Source organism: Eubalaena glacialis, chromosome 5, assembly GCF_028564815.1.
Source record: "Eubalaena glacialis isolate mEubGla1 chromosome 5, mEubGla1.1.hap2.+ XY, whole genome shotgun sequence".
Lineage (NCBI taxonomy): Eukaryota > Metazoa > Chordata > Mammalia > Artiodactyla > Balaenidae > Eubalaena > Eubalaena glacialis.
In genome coordinates, this window is record NC_083720.1 from 38,587,257 (window position 1) to 38,612,325 (window position 25,069).

Consider the following 25,069-nt stretch of genomic DNA (forward strand, 5'->3'; position numbering starts at 1 on the left):
ATGGACAAATTGGATCCCATCTCAGGATGACATCACAATGACAAAATCAAAGCCGTTGATTAATGCAAGCGTTCGGAGAAGCCATCTAGACCCCCTGGTTTTCAAACTGTTTTTAGTATCAGAATCAATTTTTCAAATGAACTTACAGAGCCCCTAAAATGTAAAAGAGTTAACAGAATAAAAAAAGTGCTGTTCTAGTACAGATGGAGTCTGGATCCCTGAGGCACTTCTGCAAAGTCCACGGCTCCTGGGGCCCCTTTGAGACCCACTGGTCCAGCTTCCCCCTATGTTTTGCACACAGCATGCTGGGCCCCCAAACAAGGAAAAGCTTTAAAAGCACCCACAAAGGTCCACAGCCTGGCTTCTGTCTGCCTCTGTAGCTCATGCCCTTATGCTGTCCAAAATACATCCTGGGCTCCAACAGCATCAGACCTGCATTTCTGCAAATGTTTTATATCTCAGGCTTCAGTGCCTTTGCTCCACCTTCAAGATGCAGCTCTGGCATCACCTCCTCCAGGAAGACTTCCTGTATACCACCATCGACCCATCCACTTTATCCCAGGGATGGAGGTAGGTCAAGCAGAAGCCAGCACCCCCAGGAATGGGTAGCACCTAAACCTAACAGCCTAGGTGGGTGAGAACCAAACCTTCATCTGCAAACCAGCAGAGTGGTGTTAGGAGGGCCTGGGGAACTGCACCTAATGACCTGATTTCAGAAGAAAACAAAAGCCAGCAATGGATCTTAAACCAACAGATACTCAAGTGACCTCCAGCTGTGATTAAAAGCCATAAACAAAGAAAAAGCCGATCAGGGAAATATTTCTGTGCCTAAGATCCCTCTGTTAGCCTCAGATTTCGTGTTCCTTGCCCTGGAATAAGACCCTTAGGATCTGGCCCCTGGGACCTCCGAAGATCCCTCTCCTCTCTACACTCTCCCAGTACCCTCCATGAGCAGGGAACTGACCTCACGAATTGTCATCATCCTCTATTTCTGTATCTCCCACCTCCCCCTCGAGGGCAGGGGCTGGTCTCACTCTCTCTGTCCCTCCCTCCACCCCAGTGTCCAGCAAGGGTCTGACACAGAACCGGCCTGCAAATGTTTGCGGAATGGGGTACCACCCCAGGCTAGGCGGTAACACCCGGCTTTCCGCGTTGCCGCAGCGCCCTCTGCTGGGCACATCCCGCTGCCGCGGGCACTCACCTGAGTGGGGGCGTTCACCGCCGAGAGGTTGTACCCATAGAGGAAGGAGGAGCCGAAGGCGCCCACGAGAGAGGCCACGACCAGCGAGCAGGACCAGTCCTGGGAAAGGAGAGCAAAGCACGTCAGACCTGGCACTCGGGCGCACAGCCAGGGGCCCGCAAGACGCAACTGGACCGTCCTCTGCTGGGGAGGATTTCCAGATCAAGGATGCAGGTTCCTCAGAGCCAGCCGGCAGGAGGGGCTCCCATCCAGGTCCGGTCCAGGGGGGTGTGGCCAGCCCAGGGAGCTCAGTTTGCCTCTGTCCACACTCCTTGTCCGGCTGCAAGAGGATATGTGAAACTCAGACCTACTGTCCTTCACAGGTGCTGTTAGCAGCTACGACACTTATTTTAGCTGAATTCAGCCAGTCTCTGACTCACATAGGAGCAAAAAGCAAAGCCAGACTAAGCCGCCAGCAGCAGCAGCTGGTTCTTATTAAGCGCTATGGACCAGGCATCTGTTCTCAGCACTTTCCGGGTATTCTCCCATAGAATCCTTGGATCAGTACTGTTTTACCTTGATTTTACAGGTGAGGAAACAGAGGCATGGGGCAGTCCCTGGTGCTGTCTGGGTTGGGGACCAGAGCCCAGGTGGTCCGGCTCCAGCCCCCATGCAGCCACCCACTGCACCACACTGCCTCTCCCCCCCTGCCTCTCCCCCCCGACGCTGCTGACGGCCACACAGACGCGCACACACCCACGCACACTCTGTTCCAGGCTGGAGCTGTCCATCTACAGGCCAGTGTGAGCATCTTGGGACAAGGACCTGCAGACGGAGAGATACAGGGCTTGACCCGGAGAACCAAGCATCTGCCTCCATGTAATCCAGCCCTATGGACCCATCCATGGACAGCCACAGGCATGACGGGACCAGGAGTAGAAACATCTGGGCCCCTTGGCAAAGGCTGGCCAGAAGGCAGGGGCTGGAGGCAGGAGGGGCTGCCATCCTAAGCTGGCCAGGAAAGTGTGGGCCACTTGTCAGGGGGACCCAGGTGCTCTTGGAAGGCACTTTCTCTCCATGATTTATCATGTGTTGTGTGTGTGTGTGGTGATTGGGGGGGGAGGGTGGGGAGGGCGGTGTGTTCTAGGTGCCAAGCCCTGACAAAGCTCCTGGGATACAGCAGGTAAACGTGACAGATGGGGTCCAAGGTTTAGGGACCTGAAGGGATCAAACACTGTTTGAAAGGGAAAGCCAGACTTTGATAGCCGATTTCCTGCTCTGCCCGCCTAGACAGCCTCCTATAGCACAGGCTCCAGTGCTTGATGGCTCCACCACTCAGCTGTGGGACCTGTCCAGGGTCTTGACCTTTCTGAGCCTCAGCTTGCCCAGCTGTAAAATGGGATCTAAATTGCAGCACCAGCTGCATAGGCTGTTGTGGATGTGTTGCTGGCTGAGGACGTTGAGGGGCTTGTGCACGTAGCCAGTGTTCAGAAAGGCTGTTCACTCACTTTGTTCTCTCTCTCTACTCCCTCTGACCCAGCCATACAGAATGGCCGTTGCCCAAGCTACGTGCCAAGGTCTCTCTTGCCCTGGCCCATATAGCCGTGCCCCGCAGAAACCTTCCCTTCTGGAGACTTTCATATCTAAGACCCACTGAAATCCACCCTGAAAGTTCCACCTCCTCATTTTTACTTTTCTGTCTTTGATTCAACGTTGTCTGACCCCCAGGTCTGCCTCTTATGACTGCATAACCTCAGACCAGTTACATAGCTGCTCTCTGATGCGGTGTTCTCATCTGTGAAATGGCAATGATAATACACCCACCTCATGGGATATTCTGCCGAAGAAAGGAGTTAGAGCAGGTAAGGTCCTCACCTGTCCAGGGTTAGGTGCCCCTGGGGGTCAGCAGCAGAGGCTGGACAGTGGGCATGGGTCTTACTTTTTGAGGGCAGGGGTCTTGCTTCTAGGCACCGAGCCTGCTACAGAGGAGGTGCTTGGTAATGCTGGTGATTGGATTGAGGCCAGAGGGAGGGTTCAGAGGCCATGGAGAGGGACGTTGGCAAGTGTGGAGCCAGAATATTTTTCTGCCGTAAGAGGAGCTTGAACTGAATGGGATTCATTGATGGAACAGAATCACATTTTGGACAAAAGGCCCATTCTCCATTGCCTTTCATCTTTAAACTCATCCTCTGGGTCTCAGCTCAGATGTTATTCCTTCTGACTCCCGGGCTGTGCTGGTCCCCTGGGCTTCCCTCACTCCCAGCCCTGGTCATTATTCCCTTGTCTGCACCCATCAGAGGGCAGAGAAGAGCAGGTGGGAGCCATCTCCCCTGAGCCCCCCACACCCCTGTGTGGCCCGCCTGTGCCCACCACCTCTCACCACCTGCCCCAAGGTGGGGACACCACCCAGCACGTGAGAGCAGTTCGCTGCCTTGACCTCATTGCACGAGCACAGCCGCGCTGCAAGAAGATACTGTGGGTCGCAGGAATCTGCGACTTAGGAGCTGGAGCACCACGGCCAAGGTCCGAGGGACTAGGAGGCCAGGACTCAAGGCCAGAGGCCTTTCAAGCAGTCAGAGTGCCTCTGTGGCCCAGACAGAGGCCAGTTTCCGTGTTTACCTTTCTTCTCCTCCCACGCGGCGTCCCGCTCCTCAGATGGATACACTCAGGAGGCGCCAGGCGGCTCGGGTCACAGGCAACGGGAGCTGAGCTCGGTTCCTGAGAGTCCATGTTCTGTTTCCCGACAACCCACCGGCCGGCCCTCCCTGAAGCTGGCTCGGCCCACAGTGCCTTCCAGCCCCGGCTCTGCTGGGGCATCTCCGTAAATGAGGAGGCAGAGTCCACGGAGGGAGGGTGGGCAGGAGCGCTGAACAGGAAATGTAGCAATTGTATTTTGTCTGAACAGGAAATGGGCAGTGAATGTTTTTCCCCTTTCCAAATCATCACAGCGTCTGGAGAGCCCTAAAAGGGAAACTTGTCTTCCCAGGAATCACCACCCTGAGTTTGGATTCTTTCTTTGGCATGTTTTTGTTGTCCCTCTTAAGGCCAGCGTGCTGGGAGGGGAGCGACTGGCATGAGCCCAGGGCAAGTTTCCCTAAGGACTGGGACAAATGGAAAGGTCACTGACTACAGGAGAAGGCTGGTGCGGTTCCAACCCTGACTCCACTGCTTTTTAGCTGTGTGTCCTTAGGCAAGTCGCTTTGCCTCTCTGAGCTACCATGTTTATAAGTGCGAAATAGGCGATTGATCCCACCCTGATTATCCTGCAGAGTTATTCTGAGGCTGGAATAGAAAACACACAACCCCAAGCAGCGTGTTGGAGATGGACCCGGGCTGCCCTGCAGCTCTAGAACAAGGGGAGGCTGTGGGTTTGGAAGAAAAAGAATTTGCCACTGGTCATTACTCTGCCCTGCTCATTCAGCCAGGCTGGCTCAGTGAAAGCATTAAGGAGGCAAGACCCTCATGCACACCAGGATGTCATGGGAATTAACTCACTGCGTGGCCGAATTGCCCAGATGTCAGAGAAGCGCCTTAAATCATGTGTAGGACAGGTTGCCTTGACTGTTTCCTCCCAGAGGCAGAGAACAGGTGCAGAGGCCGGCAGAATGATGGCGTGCTTGGGGTACGCAGAACCCCTAGAAGGCCAGGGCAGCCTCAAGTCCGCAAAAAAAACACCAGAAGCCGGCAACCTGGGTTTAATGGAAAGCGCATGTTGAAATAAAAGCTGTGGATCATGGCAGAAGCACTGGGAGCGTGGATTGTCAAATGCACATGAAAACATCCAGCCCGGAATGCACAACAGTGGGAAGGGATCTGCTCAACGGGGAACTGAAACTTTCAAAAGAAAAAGCCAACCCTGAATAATTAGGCGAGTTATTTGCTGAGTGCATGAATCAGTCAGCGCAATACTCATTCCCCGTATCAATCACGCAGGGATGAGGCTTGGAGAATTGGCTGTTTCTGGAAACAGTTTTTGGCCAGTTGGCCAGCTCCCTTCACAGAGCTGGGTCCAGAGCAGGACTCTAACATGGAAGTTCTCGATTATGACATCACGTGCGATGGCCGAGGATTCCTGGGGAAACACGGAGGAGGCACCGAGCCAACCAGGGGGGCTGATCTCGGAAGACTTCCTGGAAGAGGTGATTGGAGAGCAGACTCTTACAGGATGAGTAAGCCAGGGGAATATGCAGACAGAGAAGGGTGCGGGGTGGGAGGGCACTGAGCCAGGCCTGCAGACATGGATGGCCTGGGATGTGGGGAGAAGCAAAATAATTGAGCTAATTGGGGCCTAAAGTGTGGGAGGGGCAGCATGGCTGCATTGCTGTGCAGTGAGGAATCCCCTGTGCCATCCTGTGGGGTGTCATATTCATCATCTCATTTCCTCCTCCACCCCCTCCTTGACTCAGGCCCTTCCATGTATCCACCCTGGTCTCCTCATCTGTAACAAGGGGTCTCCCTGATCTTGCTAAAACTCACAGTGGATCAGGTGATCTGCCCCCTTCGTTTAAAATTGTTCCATGTTCCCCATGGGGGTTGAAAACTCAAAAGGCCCCAGGACCCCGGTGGTCCACACAAATGTGCAGCTACAACTGGGAGGGTCCTTGGTGTCTGGGGAGTACATGAGCTGCAAAGGCATCCTAGTCCAATAGCACTAAAGGCTCTGCCACCCAGAGCGGGTGCAGACTGGAGGCCAGGGGCGGAGGGTGGGGACAAACTGCCCGCAGCTGCCCTGGCCCTGCCCTGCACCAGGGGCTCTCCCAGTCAGAGGAGTGAGAGAAACTGCAGGACATCACTTTCCCTTTCTGTCCTGCAGCCAGGAGGCAGTGCTTGGCATGAAGACCTCCTCTTACTGGTGGAGCTGGCTGTCTGTGAGTCCTCCCCCCAACCTGCCCACAAACCAGCCCAGGGGTGAGCAGCGAAGTCCCACACCTGAGATCAGAGCCCAGGTGTCCTGGCTCAAGTTCCAGGGTGGCCTTGGCTATTTAAGAAGCCTGGCCTTCAGGTGAACCACGCTTTCCTCCTTCAGGCAGGTGGGGGATCTCAGATTCCCAGCGGGCGTCCCCAGAGCATCGCAGGGTGAGAAAACAAACAGCTCCACTCTTTGGAAAGCCTTGGTGAGGGTGATGGGAGCTGTCCCCTCACTTTGCCACAGCTCAGAGGGTTAAAGCCCAGACAGTGGTGCTGGACAGACGGCCTGGGTTTGGGTCTCAGCCCAGCCACTTACAACCTGTGAGCTCTTGGGCAAGTTACTAGGCTTCCCTGTGACACAGTGTCCTCATCTGTAAAATGGGTGTGATAATGGTGCCACCACGTCTTACACTTGTTAAGATTTGATGAGTTTGTACACGGAACACACTAAACCACAGAACCTAAAACAGCACCCGGCGTATATCAATTGCATAATGAATATTCATTATTATTCTTCAAACCCCCTGTCCCCAGAAAATGAGCTATTTCTTGACCCAAATGCTCTCATCCTTTTCTAAACAAACGCCATGGTAAGTACTCCACGTAGGAAGATTTGCCCCCCACCCCCGGGATATAAGTGTCCACAGCTGTAAAGAAGAGGTCTGGGGCCAACTTGATGTTGCTGGACCACTGCTAAGGCTGTTTCCTGGGCTTGGGTTCCTGCCTCCGTAATGAGCATGATTGGGTACAGCTTTGTGAACCAGATGGCAGCTAACAAGCTTCCCAGTTACCCATCTCACAGCACACGTCTACACTGCTCTGCCCTTGGCCAAGTGTGTTCACACCCGTGATATCACCAACCCTCCCAGCAGGCTCAGGAGGAGCCGCTAGCCTGACGTTACAGGGAAGAATGGAAGTTCAGGGAGAGCCTGGATCCATCTGTCTCCAAATCCAGTGCCAGCCCCCCATGCACACAGTCTGTGGCCCATGCTCTCAGGCAGATCCTAAGAAAATTAACTCTATCAAGGACGTGGTCATATACGAATGAACCTATCTATGAAACAGAAACAGACAGAAACAGACTCACGGACATAGAGAACAGACTGGTGGTTGCCAAGGGGGAGGGGGTTGGGGGAGGGATGCAGTGGGAGGTCGGGGTCAGCAGATGGAAGCTATTATGTATAGAATGGATAGACAACAAGGTCCTACTGTATAGCTCAGAGAACTATATTCTGTATCCTATGATAAACCATCATGGAAAAGAATATGAAAAAAAGAATGTATATATGTATAACTGAATGCTGTACAGCAAAGATTAACACAACATTGTAAATCAACTATACTAAAATTTTTAAAAAGTTAATTTAAAAAAAAGGATGTGGTCATAAACCAGCATTCCTGGGTGTGCTGGGCCTGTCCTGACACTCACTCACTCCTCCCTGCACACACCCATTTACCGGTGCCCATAACTTTGCTCATCCTTCAGTGCTCAGTGCCTTCGCCACCTCCCCCCAGAAGCCTCCCTGGGCCTCTCTCTGCCGCCCCTTTGTTCCATGTGCTGCTAACAGCTGTGCTGGCTGTGACCTTTCTCCCAAGTGTTATCCTCATGTGTGTCTTCCCCTCTGGATAGGAGCTCAGCAAAGGCAGGGACTGTGTATGTTAAGGGGTAAACTGTGCCCTCCAACATTCATATATTGAAGTCCTAACCTTGCTACTCAGAATGTGATGCTTTGGAGACAGGGCTTTTAAAGAGGAGATTAAGGTAAAATGAGGTCATATGGGTGGGCCCTAATCCAACCTGACTGGTGTCCTAGAAGAGATTAGGACACAGACAAGCACATCAGGACAACCATGTAAGGACACAGGGAGAAGACGGACACCTACAAGCCAAGGAGAGAGGCCTCAGAAGAAACCAAGCTGCCCACACCTTGATCCTGGACTTCCAGCCTCCAGACTCTGAGGAAATGTATTTCTGTTGTTTAAGCCACCCAGTCTGTTGAGCTTTGTCATGGCAACCCTAAAAAACTCACATGGTAGATAGCCTCATCCACCAGAGGGCAGACAGCAGAAGCAAGAAGAGCTACAATCTTGCAGCCTGTGGAACAAAAACCACATTCACAGAAAGATAGACAAGATGAAAAGGCAGAGAGCTACGTACCAGATGAAGGAACAAGATAAAACCCCAGAAAAAAAACTAAATGAGGTGGAGATAGGCAACCTTCCAGAAAAAGAATTCAGAATAATGATAGTGAAGATGATCCAGGACCTTGGAAAAAAATGGAGGCAAAGATCAAGAAGATGCAAGAAGTGTTTAACAAAGACCTAGAAGAATTAAAGAACAAACACCTAAAAGAATTAAAGAACAAACAAACAGAGATGAACAATACAATAACTGAAATGAAAAATACACTAGAAGGAATCAATAGCAGAATAACGGAGGCAGAAGAATGGATAAGTGACCTGGAAGACAGAATGGTGGAATTCACTGTTGCAGAACAGAATAAAGAAAAAAGAATGAAAAGAAATGAAGACAGCCTAAGAGAACTCTGGGACAACATTAAACACAACAACATTTACATTATAGGGGTCCCAGAAGGAGAAGAGAGAGAGAAAGGACCCGAGAAAATATTTGAAGAGATTATAGTCTAAAACTTCCCTAACATGGGAAAGGAAATAGCCACCCAAGTCCAGGAAGGGCAGAGAGTCCCAGGCAGGATAAACCCAAGGAGAAACATGCCAAGACACATAGTAATCAAATGACAAAAATAAAAGACAAAGAAAAATTGTTGAAAGCAACAAGGGAAACACAACAAATAACATACAAGGGAACTCCCATAAGGTTAAGAGCTGATTTCTCAGCAGAAACTCTACAAGCCAGAAGGGATGTTATATTTAAAGTGATGAAAGGGAAGAACCCACAACCAAGATTACTTTACCCAGCAAGGATCTCATTCAGATTCGACAGAGAAATCAAAAGCTTTACAGACAAGCAAAAGCTAAGAGACTTCAGCACCACCAAACCAGCTCTACAACAAATGCTAAAGGAACTTCTCTAAGTGGGAAACACAAGAGAAGAAAAGGACCTACAAAAACAAACCCATAACAATTAAGAAAATGGTAATAGGAACATACATATTGATAATTACCTTAAATGTGAATGGATTAAATGCTCCAACCAAAAGACACAGGCTTGCTGAATGGATACAAAAACAAGACCCATATATATGCTGTCTACAAGAGACCCACTTCAGACCTAGGGACACATACAGACTGAAAGTGAGGGGATGGAAAAAGATATTCCATGCATATGAAAATCAAAAGAAAGCTGGAGTAGCAATACTCATATCAGATAAAATAGACTTTAAAATAAAGAATGTTGCAAGAGACAAGCAAGGACACTACCTAATGATCAAGGGATCAATCCAAGAAGAAGACATAACAATTATAAATATATATGCACCCAACACAGGAGCACCTCAATACATAAGGCAAATGCTAACAGCTATAAAAGAGGAAATCGACAGTAACACAATAATAGTGAGGGACTTTAACACCTCACTTACACCAATGGACAGATCATCCAAACAGAAAGTTAATAAGGAAACACAAGCTTTAAATGACATAATAGACCAGGTAGATTTAATTGATATTTATAGGACAGTCCATCCAAAAACAGCAGATTACCCTTTCTTCTCAAGTGCACACGGAACATTCTCCACGATAGATCACATCTTGGGTCAACAAATCAAGCCTCAGTAAATTTAAGAAAATTGAAATCATATCAAGCATCTTATCTGACCACAATGCTATGAGATTAGAAATCAATTACAGGGAAAAAAAGGTAAAAAACACAAACACATGGAGGCTAAACAATACGTTACTAAATAACCAAGAGATCACTGAAGAAATCAAAGAGTAAATCAAAAAATACCTAGAAACAAATGAAAAGATACTGTGTCCACTTGGAGGGAATCTCTGTCTGCTTAGCCTGGGTCTGCAGGGTCCCTGGGGCCCCTGAGACAGGTGGCTTGGCCCCCCTGGACCTCCAGTTCACACCTATGAGATGGAGATGGGGATGCTTAGCTGCCATTTCACACTCCCCAGGGAATTTGGTAAATACACTTGTATTGATCTTTGTCCTGCTAAATACAGGTTTATTACAAATATGGACACATCTTCTTCTGAGTCCTGGTTGCCTCCACACCCATCATGGGACACGAGGCACAGATGGGTCAGTGTTAGAGATCAGCTGCACCTTAAACTAGCTACATAGCCTTGGACCCGTGGCTTCAGCCTTCTTTGAGCCTCAGTTTCTCGCCTGTAAAATGGGGGTAGTGATGCCTCCACTACAGTGTAGCCAGGAGAACGGAACGAGAGACCCATGTAAGGTCTGGCACAGAGCAGGCACTGTTCGGCTGTTGCTTTTGAACCTGGTTTAAAGAGAGGGTCCGGGGCTTCCCTGGTGGCACAGTGGTTGGGAGTCTGCCTGCCAATGCAGGGGATACGGGTTCGAGCCCTGGTCTGGGAGGATCCCACATGCCGCGGAGCGACTGGGCCCGTGGGCCACAGTTGCTGAGCCTGCGCGTCTGGAGCCTGTGCTCCGCAACAGGAGAGGCCGCAATAGTGAGAGGCCCGCGCACCGCGATGAGGAGTGGCCCCCGCTTGCCGCAACTAGAGAAGGCCCTCGCACAGAAACGAAGACCCAGCACAGCCATAAATAAATAAATAAATAAATAAATAAAATTAAAGAGAGGGTCCAAGGAGTCCTGAGGAAGGAGAGGGACTTTCTAAGTGCCGAGGACTTCCTGGAGGAGGGGGCACATGGACTGGGCCTTGCAGAGGGTTGGGTTTCAGTGTTTCCTTAAAGATGATGACATCATCACCTTCAACATCAATGTCCTCTTGCTGAGAAATGACCCTTGGAATGGAGACACCCCCCCCCGCCCGTCTGGAAGGTCACCACAGATAGTATCACCATCAACCAGAGGACATCACCATCAGCAGCCTGTGCCTCACCGTATACAATTTACAGTTCACATGGGTCCTTCCTGCATAACTTTGCTTCCAGCCTCTGCTCCTTCTCTGCCTGACCTCACCTCAACGTCCCTTCCCCTGGGAGGAGGGAGGGTGCCAGGAGGGACCGCCCCAGGGTCACCTGAACACTCCTACAAGGGAGACATAAGGAGACCAGGACTGACCAATTTCTTTTTCTCCAAGTCGCTTTCTTTGTTATCTGCTGGGTCCTTTTCCCTGAGCTTCATGGTTAGTTTTCAGCTTTTGGGCTGGGCTTTTTTGTTCCTGAAAAAGAGAAAAAAGGAAGAAGCCATTAGACAGACATTTGCTGTCACAGTTAAGGAACGCAGGGGAGAATCCCTGGCGAGGACACCAGGATGGGGGACCCAGCTCCCCCCAGGGACCTGGGCACCCCTCTGCTCCTCTCTGGCCTTGGCTTCTCCATTTGCGAGATGGTCAGGTTGGACCACTTCTCTGTTTTCCTACACATGCCACATCACTTATCAAGTACAGGCCCTTCCCCGGAACATCCTCATTCAGAAGATCACTCTTACGGTGGGACATGCCTTGGAAACCTTAGGCTTTCTGTCCCAAAGATGTGAAAATAAAAGCAGTGCAAATTCAAACAAAGTGCCAATCTCCCCTGTCAAATTGAAGACAGTTACCGAAATTATAACCCAAATCACTGGCACAACAGAAGTGGAAAACTGTACAGCTTCTCTGGAGTTTGGAAATATGTTTCTAGAGCCATAAAAATATTTAGGTCCTTTGGCCCAATGACTCCATTTATAAATAGTTAGTCTAAAGCAGTAATAACAGTGTGTGAAGATTTAAGCCTGAGATGGTCATTGCAGCATTTTTCATGGTAGAAAAATGGTCTTCACAATAGGACAAAATATCTAAGAGTAAAGTTTAAAGTGATGAAACTCATGCAGCACTTCAAAACTAATGTTAAAGAAGATTTCATGTCATTGGAAAATGCTCATAATATATTCTTACTTGATGAGAGGAAGATATATAAAAGGATATACATTAGTCAACATTTAAAATAGGTATACTGGGCTTCCCTGGTGGCGCAGTGGTTAAGAATCCGCCTCCCAATGCAGGGGACACGGGTTAAAGCCCTGGTCTGGGAAGATCCCACATGCCATGGAGCAACTAAGCCCGTGCGCCACAACTACTGAGCTTGTGCTCTAGAGCCCGTGAGCCACAGCTACTGAAGCCCACGTGCCTAGAGCCCGTGCTCTGCAACAAGAGAAGGCACCGCAATGAGAAGCCCACGCACCAAAACGAAGAGCAGCCCCCGCTTGCCACAACTATAGAAAGCCCGCGTGCAGCAACGAAGACCCAGTGCAGCAAAATAAATAAATAAATAAATAAAATAAAATAGGTGTACTTATTAATAGGGTCATACTATTAAACAATATATGTACTTAAACTATGTCCATGTGTTTTTTAATTTAAAATTAAAAATGAAATAAAATGTTCATACATTAAATTATTTATTAAGCCCCTGGTATCTAGGTTATGGGGATGCAATCTTGAGCAAGACAGACCTTGCCCTCCCCTTATGGAGCATACATTCTGGGAGAGGAGACAATAGGAAGAGCATATGGGCTGCTCATGGGGCATATGGAAGGTGAGTGGCCTGGCCCAGCACGGGATGGGGGAGCAGTGGGAGATGGGCTGCAGAGATGAGCAGGGGACAGATCGCAGATTTCTGTGCATAGAAAACAGACTTCCTGGAAGCAGCACAACATAATAACAATTACCACTTCGCCGTCGTTATCTTAGCCAATTTTTTAATCTGATTTGTTTTCCTACAGTTTTCCAATTTTCTACACTGAAACAATCCAACAAAAACCAACCACTTCTACAACTGGAAAAACAAGCTTTTCGAATTTCTTCAAATTAAAAAGAAACAGTTTTTTTTTGAAGACTTAAGCCCTTAAGATCTCAAGGAGCCAAGTAGACTTAAAAACTACAATTGTGGAAGAATACACAGTTCTTATAGGATGACGGGCTGAGGGCCGAAGTCATGTGAGCTGGCTTGACAGAATGTCAGTCGGTCACACGTGAGCGTGACATTCGAGGCCCTCCACCGAGGGACCCGCCTCTCTCCCTCCAGCACACGCCCAGGGACATGCCACGCACTGGACCTCCGTATTCAGGCCGCTCTGGCTGTTTCCTAGGCTGGCCCCTGGCCTGGAGTGCCTCTCCTTTGTTCCTGTCTCACCTTCAAGGCTCACCTACTCTGCTTGTCTATCTACTCCTTCTAGAAAATCTGAATCACTTTGTCCTGTGCATCCCCTAGCTCATCACATTAGTCTCGCAGGAGCCAGACTGTACCGGCTGACTGTTCTCTCGTCTGTGTCCTCGCCAGTGACCGTGACCTCCTCCTGAGGGTTCATTTTATGTGGCAGCTCATCAAAGCCATGCTGCCCAGTTGTGTGGTCGGACACTTAGAGAACTGGTGAGATGTTGCTGGTAGTTTTTAGGTATGACTCACATTTACAATCAGTTGACCTTAAGTAAAGTTGATGACCCTCCATAATGTGGGTGAGCCTCATCCAATTAACTGAAGGCCTTAAGAGCAAAGACTAAGGTGCCTGAAGAGGAAGGAACTCAGTATCAAGATGACAACATAGAAATCCTGCCTGAGTTTCCAGACTTTAGACCAAGGCTGCAACATCAACTCTTGCCAGAATTTCTAGCCTGTGGGCTTGCCATATGGGTCTGGGGCTTGCCAACCCCATGATCATGCAAGTCAATTCCTTAAAAGCTTTCTCTCTTTATTCTTCTATCAATATCTATATCTATCTATCTATCTATCTATCTATGCATCTATCTATGCATCTATCTAGACATGCATCCTGTCAGTTCTGTTTCTCTGGAGAACCCTGCCTGATACACTCCTCACACTCCAGGATCACAGCTGATCCATCTCTGTGCCCACAGATCTGACAGTGCCTGGCTTGAGACGAGCATAGTAGACAGAATGGGTGGGTGGGGTGGAAGAGAGGAGTCAGAATGGGATCAGATGAGATGGGATGGGACCAAGGGAGCCAGAATGACGGTATCCATGGCCACCACATGTTGAGTTCCAGAGACTGCATTCCCATTCTAGTTTATGTGAATGGCTGTCACCACATGACTCCAGGGAGCACCAATTACACAGGTGACATTGTCAAAGTCCCCCTGGAGTTATACAACATGGTGGGCCTGCAGGTACCCAAGGATGAAGATGGTCTCCAAACAATCAAGCAAGAGTCTGATTTGAAAAGGCATGAGCCGGGTGGAAAGAGCAAAGCTATATTGGAGTCAGAAACCTGCCAGTCTTGGTTTTGCCACCGTGACCCAGGACAAGTTACTTAACCTCTGGGTCTGTTTCGTTATCAGTCAATGGATGATTGTTATCATTCTCTCATGTCATGATTGTTAGATGAGGGAATGTACATAAAAGGCCTGGGGAGATGCCTGGCAAATCTGTGGTGTCTAAGTAATGGCAACCATCATTCACTGAGCTGGAGAAGACTCAGAAAGCAACAGATTTGGGGATGGGAGGAAATAAAGAATTCTCTTTAGGAAGCGTGTGGCTGAGACATTTGTGTGACATCCAAGTACAAATATCACTCTGGCAGTTGGAAATAAGAGCTTTGCTCAAGAAGCGGTCTGGGCTGGAGATAAATTAAGGACAATTAACACCATGGAATTAGATAAGTCACCCAGGGACAGAGTGTAGAAAAAGATTCCTAAGGAACTCCGACCAGGAAAGAGCAGATGAAGGACAGAAGACAGCAAAGCGGACTGAGTCGGAGAAAGCAGGGAGAGTGAACTTTGGCAGGAGAACTTTAAGAGGATGTGAGTGGTCAGCTGTGTGAATATGGCTCAGGGGTCAAGGAAGAGGAGCTAAGAGTGTCCAGGGCATGTGGCCACATGGAGGCCATAGGGAAGTGTAAGTCGGGGGGTTGGGGAGAGCCTGGACCATCTGGAGGAGGAGATGGATCTTCCTAGAACCTTGGCCTCGAGGAGGAGCAGAGAAGGGGGTGGGCAGTGGGTGTGGAATCAGAGGACGGAACATGGGTGAAGCGTGGGCAGGATGCAGGTTTGGAAGTGGGGAGATGGGAGACTTCTGTCCAATGGTGTCCATATTCTCAGTGAAGCACAAGGCCAAGCAACCAACTGAAGGGGCAGGAAGGTTTGTGAAACTGAGAAATTGCCACTGGGGACCTCTGGGGAGCAGCCTTAAAAACCAAGCCTGGTCGGGCTGTAGGAGGGTGTGGACGGTCCATTCCCGGCTTGGTCCTGGGGAAGGAAGATGTGGGTCTCGGAGCACTGGGTGTTCATGAGGGAGGGACAGAGGGTGAGTGGCAGGCATGATGAGGCAGTTAAGGGAGGATGGACGCTTCCCCTGGGGGCTTAGATTGCAGAACAACTGAGAGAAGATGGGATCCAAGCTGTGATCAGAGGGTGGCTTTTGTGAGGATGTGTCCAAAGCTGGAACCACCTAGAACTGATGGTCAGAGCTGATGAATGGTCCCAGATGAGGAGGAAGGAGTGAGAACAGACGTGGGCGGGAGAAGAGAAGGCAGCAAGTGGGCACTAACTAATCACAGCCTGTGTTAAATCCTCCCGTGGGTACAACTAGGGCGAGGGGGCACGGGTGCAGGATGGGGGAAGCGGTGCGCTCAGAAGATCCAACACGAGAGGTTGAATAAATCTTCTACACTGAGAGAGGTGAGTTGTGCCTGAGGCCAAGGATGCAGAGGTATTTGTTCATTCTTCCCAGAAAACATGTTGCAAAGGAGCAATCTTGCTGCTACCAGGAGGATGTGTGTGGGGGGTGTGGGTTGTGCTTCCTCTGGGGTCAAAGCCAGCTCTGACCTTCTACTCCCTGGTCAGAGAGGGTTGTTAAGTCCGTAACGACCCACTGCCCAGGGTTGCTGTCTGCAGCAGAGGCCTGAGACTGTGTGCCTCCCATGCAGAGGCCACCACGGAGCTGAGAATGACGCCACGTCCCCAAGCCATCATGTCACAGGGGGAAGCTGCCGCCTGTGCAGTGCAAGGCCTGTGCAGATGGCTCGCACCCCAGGCAGCATGGAGTCATGGGTTCAAATTCCAGCTCTATAGCTCGCTAGCTGTGTGCCTTGGGGAAAGTTACTTAACCTCTCTGTACCTCTGTTTCTTTAGGTCAAGTAGGGAATAATAATAGGACCTGCCTCATAGGGTTCTGGTGAGGATTAAACGAGTCAGTGTATGTGAAGCACATAGTAAATGCTAAAGGATCACGAGCCGTCAGCATCACCGCAGGCTCCCGGGAGATCTCATGGAACGAACGGTGTCTTAGAACGGGTTCAAGGAAAAAGGAGGGGGACCCACTTGGTGTTTGACTAGAGAACCTTAAACCGCCTCAAGATAATTCTCTAGGCTTAAATAGAATAATATCAATAACATAACATAATATAACATAAATATAAGCCCAGTGCACGGGGTTCCAAAAAATCCTAGCTCCTGTCTTTTGAATCTGCGGTAACAATACTAATATTGCTGCTACCCAAGTCTAACACCCTGCCAGTGCCCGTCATTGTGGCCTAAAAGGTCGGATTGCTGCTGTTCCCATTGGTGAATAGCCACGTGCTGAGGCCCCAGAGGCCAGCCTGCCACAATCCAGCAGCTACAGGCAACGGACTCTGATGCTGACAATTTGATTGGGGCCCCTTAGGCTGTACCTAGGGTTAAATGTTTAGAAAATCACCTCTCCTGTACTATTGCTGCTGCTGCTTATAATAAAAACGTCAGGGGCACCGTGTGTTGGATGCTTTAACTGGCCATGTTAGAGGTAAAGCAAGCAGGGCTTGGAGAAGAATCTTTTCCCACCCAACCCATCACAGAGGTGGGATCTGAGCCCAGACCCCTTGAAGTCAGTCCCGTGCTCATGAGCCTGCGTTGAGAGTAAGGATACAAGTGAAGAAAAGGCACCCACCTGCATCAGTGCAGCACAAAATGTCAGCAGACAGCGAAGGCGGATGTCTTCTCCCAAACCGGCTCCTGCAGACAGCAGCCACCTCCCTAACTGTCTGGAGTCGTGGCCTTCTGTCCTGTCCACCCCAAGATGTGGTCCTGCTGACAAAGCCCTGTGGGCCCAGCAAGTCACTGGCTGACAGCTCTGAGCAGAAAATGCCACACATGCCCTGGCCCCAGTTCTCTGACCAACACTTCACAGTGACTTTATTCTGAATTTTCAGGGTTAATTCTCTGCTGACTTTGGCATGGAGCTAAAGCTAACCTAAAGGAATGTGGAAAATAGGGCAGCAAGGAAGAAGGGGAGGGGCGGGAAAGAAGAAGGGGAAGGGAGGACGGGAGTATTAGCTGCCTTTGGAATAATGACCACACCATAATCAATTTCGTTTTTCTATAAACATTTGTCAGACACCAGGCTAAGCACTCCAAGTGCATTTCTCACTTAATCTTCACCTAGTTGATTTTCATATCCCTCAATTTTTAAATCTCTTGCTCCAGATGCTCTGTAAGTCTTGGTAATTCCTGAAATGGTCCCCAAAGCCAATCCAAACCTGCGAGCCTGACTTACCTGTTTCCTGGAGCTTCCTCAGCCCGTTCCTGTCTAGAGAGCAAACAGAAGATGCTTCATGAATAGAACGGCTCCCAGTAGAATCGGATATAAGCCTGGGAAATTGTGAAAGAAAGCTGCATTAATGACTAAAAGGCATCCAGCGGCTACCGTAAACATTCTGTGATGGCAATCTTGACAAGCGATAAATGATTAACATCGAGCTACTGATGGCTAACTCAGCTTATTAAAAACGTGCCCAGCTGTGGGTCAGCAAGTTCTGGCCTGGGAGTCCAAGGCAGAGGTACCCTGGCGAAGTCACTGCTGACTGCCCTAGGGTGTCAACTCCCTTCTGGATAACAGTGTAGGACCAACCTGCCCGGGCAGCTGTGACGAAGGTCAGTAAAATGACACGCAAGAGTTGTAAAGCAAAACACAAAGGAATGCAGGTTGAACGAGTCTGAAGCCCAGAGGAGCAGGATGAGGGGTCAACTCTTGCTGCTTTGTCGATGGAGGAGTAAAATCAGCCCGTGGTGAAATACACAAGAGCCGTCACTTGGGAAGTGCTGCTCCCATGGTCACGGCCATTGCTGTGGTTTTATGAATGCACGCTGTCCTCCTGACCTCTCTCTAGCTCAAAAGTGATGCAGGTGTGCTAATCCTACTGTTTTTCAGCACCAGGAGATAGATGGAGGGCTGGAGTGGCAGAGATATGTGAGGGAGAGAGGTGAGGGGCTAAGAGCGTTGCTGGGCAGCTGGGACAAGATCCAAGCTCAGCCAAGGGCATCAACAGCCTCCTTTGAGCAGTTCACAGAGAGAGGTGAGGCCGTGGGAAGTGACGCATGGTTTTGGGGTGAAGCACAGAGAGATGGGTGCCCAGGAGTCCCACCCACCTCGGGAAAGGAACCCTACGCCTGGCTCAGGCATGAATTCAGGCCCTGGGAGAGAGCGCTGTCTTGGGATCCTGGAAAAGCCCATCCAATTCCCTTGGCATCGATTGGAAGCAACCGGGCAACCTCCTCATGGCTAATCCCATTTCCCCAGTGCCTTGTTGTTGACAAAGGAGGGCTGGAGAGCAGGAGGAAATCACCTGATCCCTGGAAGACACCTACTCAAGGTGTCTTTATCAACCGACCTCTGATGCCTGCACAGCCCGCAAGCTAGAAAGATGATATTTCTGTGCCTGGGTGGCTTCAGCTGTACTTTAGGACATGCACACACCAAGAAAAGGCTGTGGAGCGAGGGGATTGGTTTCCCAGGCTTTTCAAACCTTCCACAATTACCCAGCTGGCGCCCACCCCTCCTTTCCCCAAGCAGTCACCCAAACTCTCTCTTGACATCTTTTTTGCTGTAATAAATCATTCTCAGGTGCCAGGATAATTCAACCATTGGTTTAGCAGCATCTAGATAAACAGTATAAGATGACAGAGCCTGAGATTTGATGTCAGACCTCAAATCCCAACTGCTGCTCCCCAGCATGTCTCGTGGGACAAGTGACCTCTCTGCAAAGTGGGGATAAGGGAATAATCATCTCAAGGTCACATACAGATCAAATGAGATGTAAGGGTATATACCTAGGAATGGAATTGCTGCATCAAATGGTAATTCTGTGTGTATTTCTTGAGAAACACCAAACTATTTTCCACAGTGGCTAAACCAGTTTACATTCCCACTAATCACTCCCGGGTGTATACCTTTGAAATGGCCTGCAATGTAGCAAGCCCCAGGTAAATATTTGCTATTGCATTTATTGTTGAGCAATCTCTTTATTGCTCATTATTTTTATTCTGTTCCTTTATTTATTCTTTTACAAATGTCTATGGAGCTCCTACTGTGAAGCCAATACAGTGCTAGATGCTGAGAAGGCTGCAAAGAAGGGAAAACCTGTCAGGAAATTCACAGTCTAGTCAGAAGGATGAGCCACTGGAAGGGACCTACTTTTAGTGAGCACCTACTATGTTCCGGGCACTGGGTAGGCATAGCCTCATCTAATTCGAAGAACAGCCCCTGAGCTCTTGTTATCTCCATTCTACGGCTGAGCCTGCTGGGGTTTCAGAGGTCACCCCACTTGCCCAAAGCACCACGCCTTGTGGATGAGAACTGACGCTTTTAAAGCGAGACCACCCGCTCTGACTGCCCTGACACCCATTCACTGCTGCTGTGTGGGCAAGGCCCTCACCAGAGAGAACAAGTTCGTCAGGGTGAGACCTTGATGTCAGACACCTTTCCCTTCTTTCTTTTTTGGCAGCCCAGCATCCAGACAGACTTCTCACTTGGGAGCACCTCCCATTTGTGGGTCTTATGGGCGCATCCCTCTCACCTACTCAAAAATTTCCTTCCTTCCAGCAATTATCTCATTTCAATAGCATCAATTTCTCCCTCTCTCTTAGGTCATCCCAGGCTCTGTACAAAAATGTCTTAATGTCACCAATTAAAAAACAAAAACAAAACTAACTGTTGGCAAGGATGTGGAGAGATTGGAGCCCTTGTACATTGCTAGTGGGGATGTAAACTGGTTCAGCCATGGTGGAAAATAGTTTGATGGTTTCTCAAAAAATAAACGTAGAATTACCATATGACCCAGCCATTCCACACCTAGGTCTATACCCAAGAGAACTGAAAACAGGTGTTCAAACAAAAACTTGTACGTGAAAGCTCATAGCAGTGCTATTCACACTGGCTAAAAGGTGGAAACAGCCCAAATATCCATCAACAAATGAAAAGAGAAGCAATTGTGGTCTCTCCATACAATGGAATGTTATTCAGCCAAAGAAAGAAATGAAGTTCTGACATGTGTTACAATGTAGAAACTTGAAACCCTCATGCTAAGTGAAAAAAAGCTAGATTTGGAAGGTCAACTGTGGTATGATTCCATTTAAATGAAATGTCCAGAAGAGGCAAATCTACAGAGGCTGAAAGCAGATTAGTAGTTGCCTGGGGCCAGGGGAGGAGGCGATTGGGGAGCAGCTATTAATGGGTCAAGGGGTTGCTTTTTGGGTGGTGAAAATGTTTTGGATCTAGACAGATGTGGTGGTTGCACAATATTGTGAATGTACTAAATGCCACTGAACTGTTCACTTTTTTTTTTTTTTTGGCACTGCGCGGCATGCGGGATCTTAGTTCCCGGACCAGGGATCAAACCCGAGCCCCCTGCAGTGGAAGCGCGGAGTCCCAACCACTGGACCGCCAGGGAAGTCCCTGAATTGTTCACTTTAAAATGGTTAATTTTATGTTAAGTGAATTTCACCTCAATTAAAAAAAAAACAAACCTCCCCTTGACCCCATGACCTCCCACTCCCACCTGTTTCCTTGGTCTTGTTATAGGAACTCACTGTGTCATTTTCATTTCTCTCCTCAGCTCATGCCCATGGGGTTTTTGACCCACCGCACCTCTCAATCATCCAAAGTCAGTAGTCAATTCCCTGTAACCTCCCAGCAGCTTTGGTGAAGTTGATCACTCCTTTTCCTTCTGGGTCCTTCTACAAACTTCCTTGTCCCATCTTCCAGCCAACATGCCTCAACTTAGTTACCATTTTGAAATAAATTAAAAATTTCAACCTGTTTAAAAAAAAAAAAAAATGGTGGAATGGAATGTTCTAAATTCAGACCCTCCTCCCTACTCATCAGTTTGGTTTGAGTTGGCAGATCAAGGCTTTGGCATCCATAGTGACCCAGCTTCAAACCCTGACTCTGCCGCCCACCAGCTGTGTGACCTTAAGCAACTCAGCTACCCTCTCTGAGCTCAGCTTCCTTACCTGTATCGTAAACAGCATGTCCCATAACAACATGTGTGGGGACCAGTAGCCATGTGTGGACATGATACTCAGCACCTAGCAGAGACTCATAAATTGTACCTAGTTTTTAACATCTCTACGTCAATCTTTCATAAAATTCAGAGGGTCCGGATTAGATGTCAAAGAAAGGCTGTGGACCAGACATGGTCAGCTCAGATCCTGCTGAGACCTGGAGAGGCTCACCCGAGCCCCTTCCCTGAGCTTGCTGGGTTGTTCCCGCCTCACTGGCCACCCTCCATGTTCTTCTGGGGCCTCCCCTTCTCCTGGCCCTCTTCTTTTTGCACTTGCCCCCTGGTCCCCTGGGTGGCTCTGATCCCATCTCTGCACTGGGGAGTCCTGTAACCCGGAAGAGCCAAATCTGACTACATGTTGGACCTGTTTCTTTTACTTTAACCTTTGCTTTCCACTGCTTTTGTTCACTAAAAAGATACTGTCTATACACAATGGCCTGCCTCAGGGAACCCTGCCCCTCTGCCTGAAGGGTAAACCAAAGTGCCTTTGTTCACCTATGGATGGCTATAAGAAAGAAAAGAAAGAAGAAATTAACACATCTCCTCCCTGAGGCTGGCCATTCCAGGGGACATTTGCAAATCTTATGGCCTTTTTACTTTACTTCCTCATCTCCTCCCCCTCTCCATTCTATAAAAGAAACTGTCATCCAAACCCGGATAAGATGGTTCTTTTGAGACATTAGTCTGCCATCTTCTCGGTCTGCCTTGCCTCAACACCTCGTCTCCCGTTTATTGGCCTGTCGTGCAGCAGGCAGAGCGAGCTTGGACTCATTTTACAGTCCCACGTTTTACGTCACCAGCCCAGACCTGTGTCCCACGTTCCTGTCCAGAGCACATCGTCACTCGGCTACCAAATGGAATGAAGCTGGCAAGTGGCTGGGTCAGTTCCTGGCAGAGCAAGGACTTGAAGACAGTCATGTGCCTGAGGCCAGAGCGGTCCCCCTGGGCTGCACTCAGCTACTCACAACACTTGGATGAATAATCCGAGTCTTAAACTCACTATGTCGGAACCTGCTCCCCTACCGTCTTCCCTTCCAGGTAAATGGCATCACTGTTCTACCTGCGGTCCACGCCCCACCTCGCCCCTGAGATCTACCCAGGATCTGACCACTTCTCTTCATCATCTCCCGACCCTCTCAGGGTTATGTCCTCAGCTCTTAGCAAGGTCCACAGGCTCTGACCCTCACCGACTCATACCCGGCGCCTGTCCCCACCCTCTCTTCCCCCTTCCCCTCCACTCTGGCCAGCTGGACCCCTTGGTGTCCTCAAGCAAATCTAGTACACGCTTGTCTCAGGACCTTTGGTACCTGCTGTTCTTCTGCCGAGAACACCCTGCCTCAGATACCCAAAGGGCTCCTTGCTCACTTCCCTCTGGTCTCCACTCAAATAGGACCCACTGGAGAGGACCCCTGACCTCCTGATACTAAATGCAGCCCACATAATCAACCCCTCATTTCCGTCTACCCTACTCCTTTACTTTTGGAATGGCACCCATCGCCACCTGGTGAATAGTTACCTGTTTGTTGATCCGCGCCCTCCAACAGGAACCTGTAGCCCAGAGAGCTGGGATTTGGTTTTTTTGTGCTGGCCACTCCTCGCCTCCCCGCTCTGGTCCTTCACCTTCTCTGCCCTGCTCCTGCCCTGGCTGGCCTGCTCTCTTGCAACAGGCTGCCAGCCCAGCAGTAGATGAGGGGTGTGAAGAGAAAGAGTGGGGGGCGTTTCTTCCCCGCTCCCTCCCTGCGCTGTTCAGTGGCTCTGGTAACAGCTGCTTCCTCCTCAACTCCAGCTGCCCCAGGCGGCCCACCCTCCAAGGCTCTCAACCAGCTCCGCAAACACTGCTCCTTCCCTGCCCTCGCACTTGGGCTGACGGCTCCCTGCTGTCCCTTGTTTGTTTCTTTCCCTCTGCCGGCGCCTCTGTAAGTCCTCCCTTCACCATCCGGGGTGGATTCTGTTTCCTCCTGAAACCCGAGCCCTGCCAGCCTGTCACGTTCTCTGCTGTGTCCAGCACCTAGGACAGTGCTCGGAAGGTAGTGGGTGCTCAGTAAACATTCTTCACCATGAATTAGCTAATGAATTAATTAGCAGAAGAATGAACGGAAGGAAATCAATATGCTATTTAAAAGTATGAATAGATAAACGGATGGAGCAAAGCATTTTGTTGCCTTGAAAGAAAAAATGAGTTAAGCAGATGAGTTAGCTTTCATGGAAGCATAAATGGAAAAAAAAAAAACAAGGTGAACAGAATCCCTGGGTTTCTCTGAACTGTGCGCTCAGTGGACCACTGAGCCTGTCTCCTCCATTGGCTCTCACCCTGAAGGTTAAGATCGCAGGAAGGTCCTCCCAGGCAGATGCATACAGAGTCTGAAATCCCCTTGACCTTGGAGCCCCAGCTGCCGACACCCCCCTTCCCGGCCTGGCTGCACACTCTCTGAGGTTGCCCATGCAGTGTTTAGGCTCACCCTCCGTCTCAAAGCAGCAAAGACTCTTACTGGGCTCAAGGAATGTCCCCAGAGCCCATGGCCCTGCACCACGAAGAGGGGATGCTGAGTGTCTCTCCAGCAAGAGGCCCTTCCTTGCTGAGCAGGAACACTGGCTCCTGGGGACCCCCGCGTTCTCCCTGCTCCCAGCCAGAGAGCAGTCATTTCTGCGGCTTTGTGACAACAACTCTAAGTGGGGAGAACCAGCAATGGATTTGGGATGGAGACCCACAGACAACTTAGCCCTTCAAGGTGGGCAGTTGCCTTTCTGGGTCTCCCAAAGCTTGGGCCAGGGCAAGGGGACCAGGGAGAAAAAAACAGAACCACAAATCCAAATGCCCCTGAGCCCAGAAGGCGCAGGGAGCGGGGAGTGGATGTGGATGGGCTTCTGCAGCTGCTGCCCTTTGCTTCTATGTTTCCCGGGAAGCAGCTGCTCAGCATGGTTGAGCTGGCTGAGCCAAGGCACCTCCTCTGTGGGATCGGGGTCTGAGATGCCCTTAACCTTGGAGCCCCAGCTGCCGGCCCCCCCTTTCCAGCCTGGTGAGGTCTGGAGGAGGTCAGGAGAAGCCAAGTGCTCCCTCTGGGGAGGGGCAAAGGGGCAGAGCAAGGGAGGGGCAGAATCAGGGCCGACACCAGCTGATGTCACTGTTGGGCCCAGGCCTGCGGCTAGAACACTCTTTCTAACTTTTACAGCCCTGACCCTTCTCCTGGGGCTATAAACGTGCCAGCAGCAGTGCAGGGGGCTCATTCCCTGAGGAGCAGCCACAGGTGAGGCTACACATGGACACCTATTCGCTGCGTGTTGCCAAGCAAGCTCTCCTCTGGGAAAGAAATCCCTCCGTCCATTCATTCATTCATTCATTCGCTTACTCGGTCATTTATTCAACAAAGGTTTCCCGGGGACTTCCTAAGAGGCAGGCCCTTGGTGAGTTGCTGGGATACAGAAATGAATCAGATAAAGTCCCTCCTGGAAGGAGCTGGCACTCATAGGAGGGAGACAGATGCACAGCAGAGAAGTGTAACAGTGCGGAAACTGTCCGTCTGTCCATCCATCCAGCAGACATGCACCGTATGTGCACTGTGGTCCAGACACTGTTCCAGGTGCTGGGATGGAGCAA

The 25,069-nt window shown here is 49.9% G+C and overlaps 1 protein-coding gene across 4 annotated transcripts in view; it reads right to left on the reverse strand.

Moving 5' to 3' along the window:
* The window catches only part of SLC2A9 (solute carrier family 2 member 9), a 236,975-nt gene extending 219,849 nt beyond the window's left edge, over positions 1 to 17,126 (reverse strand). For all 4 annotated transcript variants that reach the window (XM_061191238.1, XM_061191237.1, XM_061191239.1 and 1 more), the window contains exons 1-5: positions 17,085 to 17,126; positions 11,287 to 11,386; positions 4,676 to 4,869; positions 3,800 to 4,046; positions 1,202 to 1,300 (exon numbers count right to left, since the gene is read on the reverse strand). In XM_061191238.1, coding sequence (XP_061047221.1) covers positions 1,202 to 1,300; positions 3,800 to 3,997 — 297 coding nt within the window. In that variant the 5' untranslated portion in view covers positions 3,998 to 4,046; positions 4,676 to 4,869; positions 11,287 to 11,386; positions 17,085 to 17,126. The remainder of the gene's footprint in view (positions 1 to 1,201; positions 1,301 to 3,799; positions 4,047 to 4,675; positions 4,870 to 11,286; positions 11,387 to 17,084) is intronic.
* Positions 17,127 to 25,069: the final 7,943 nt, after the last annotated feature.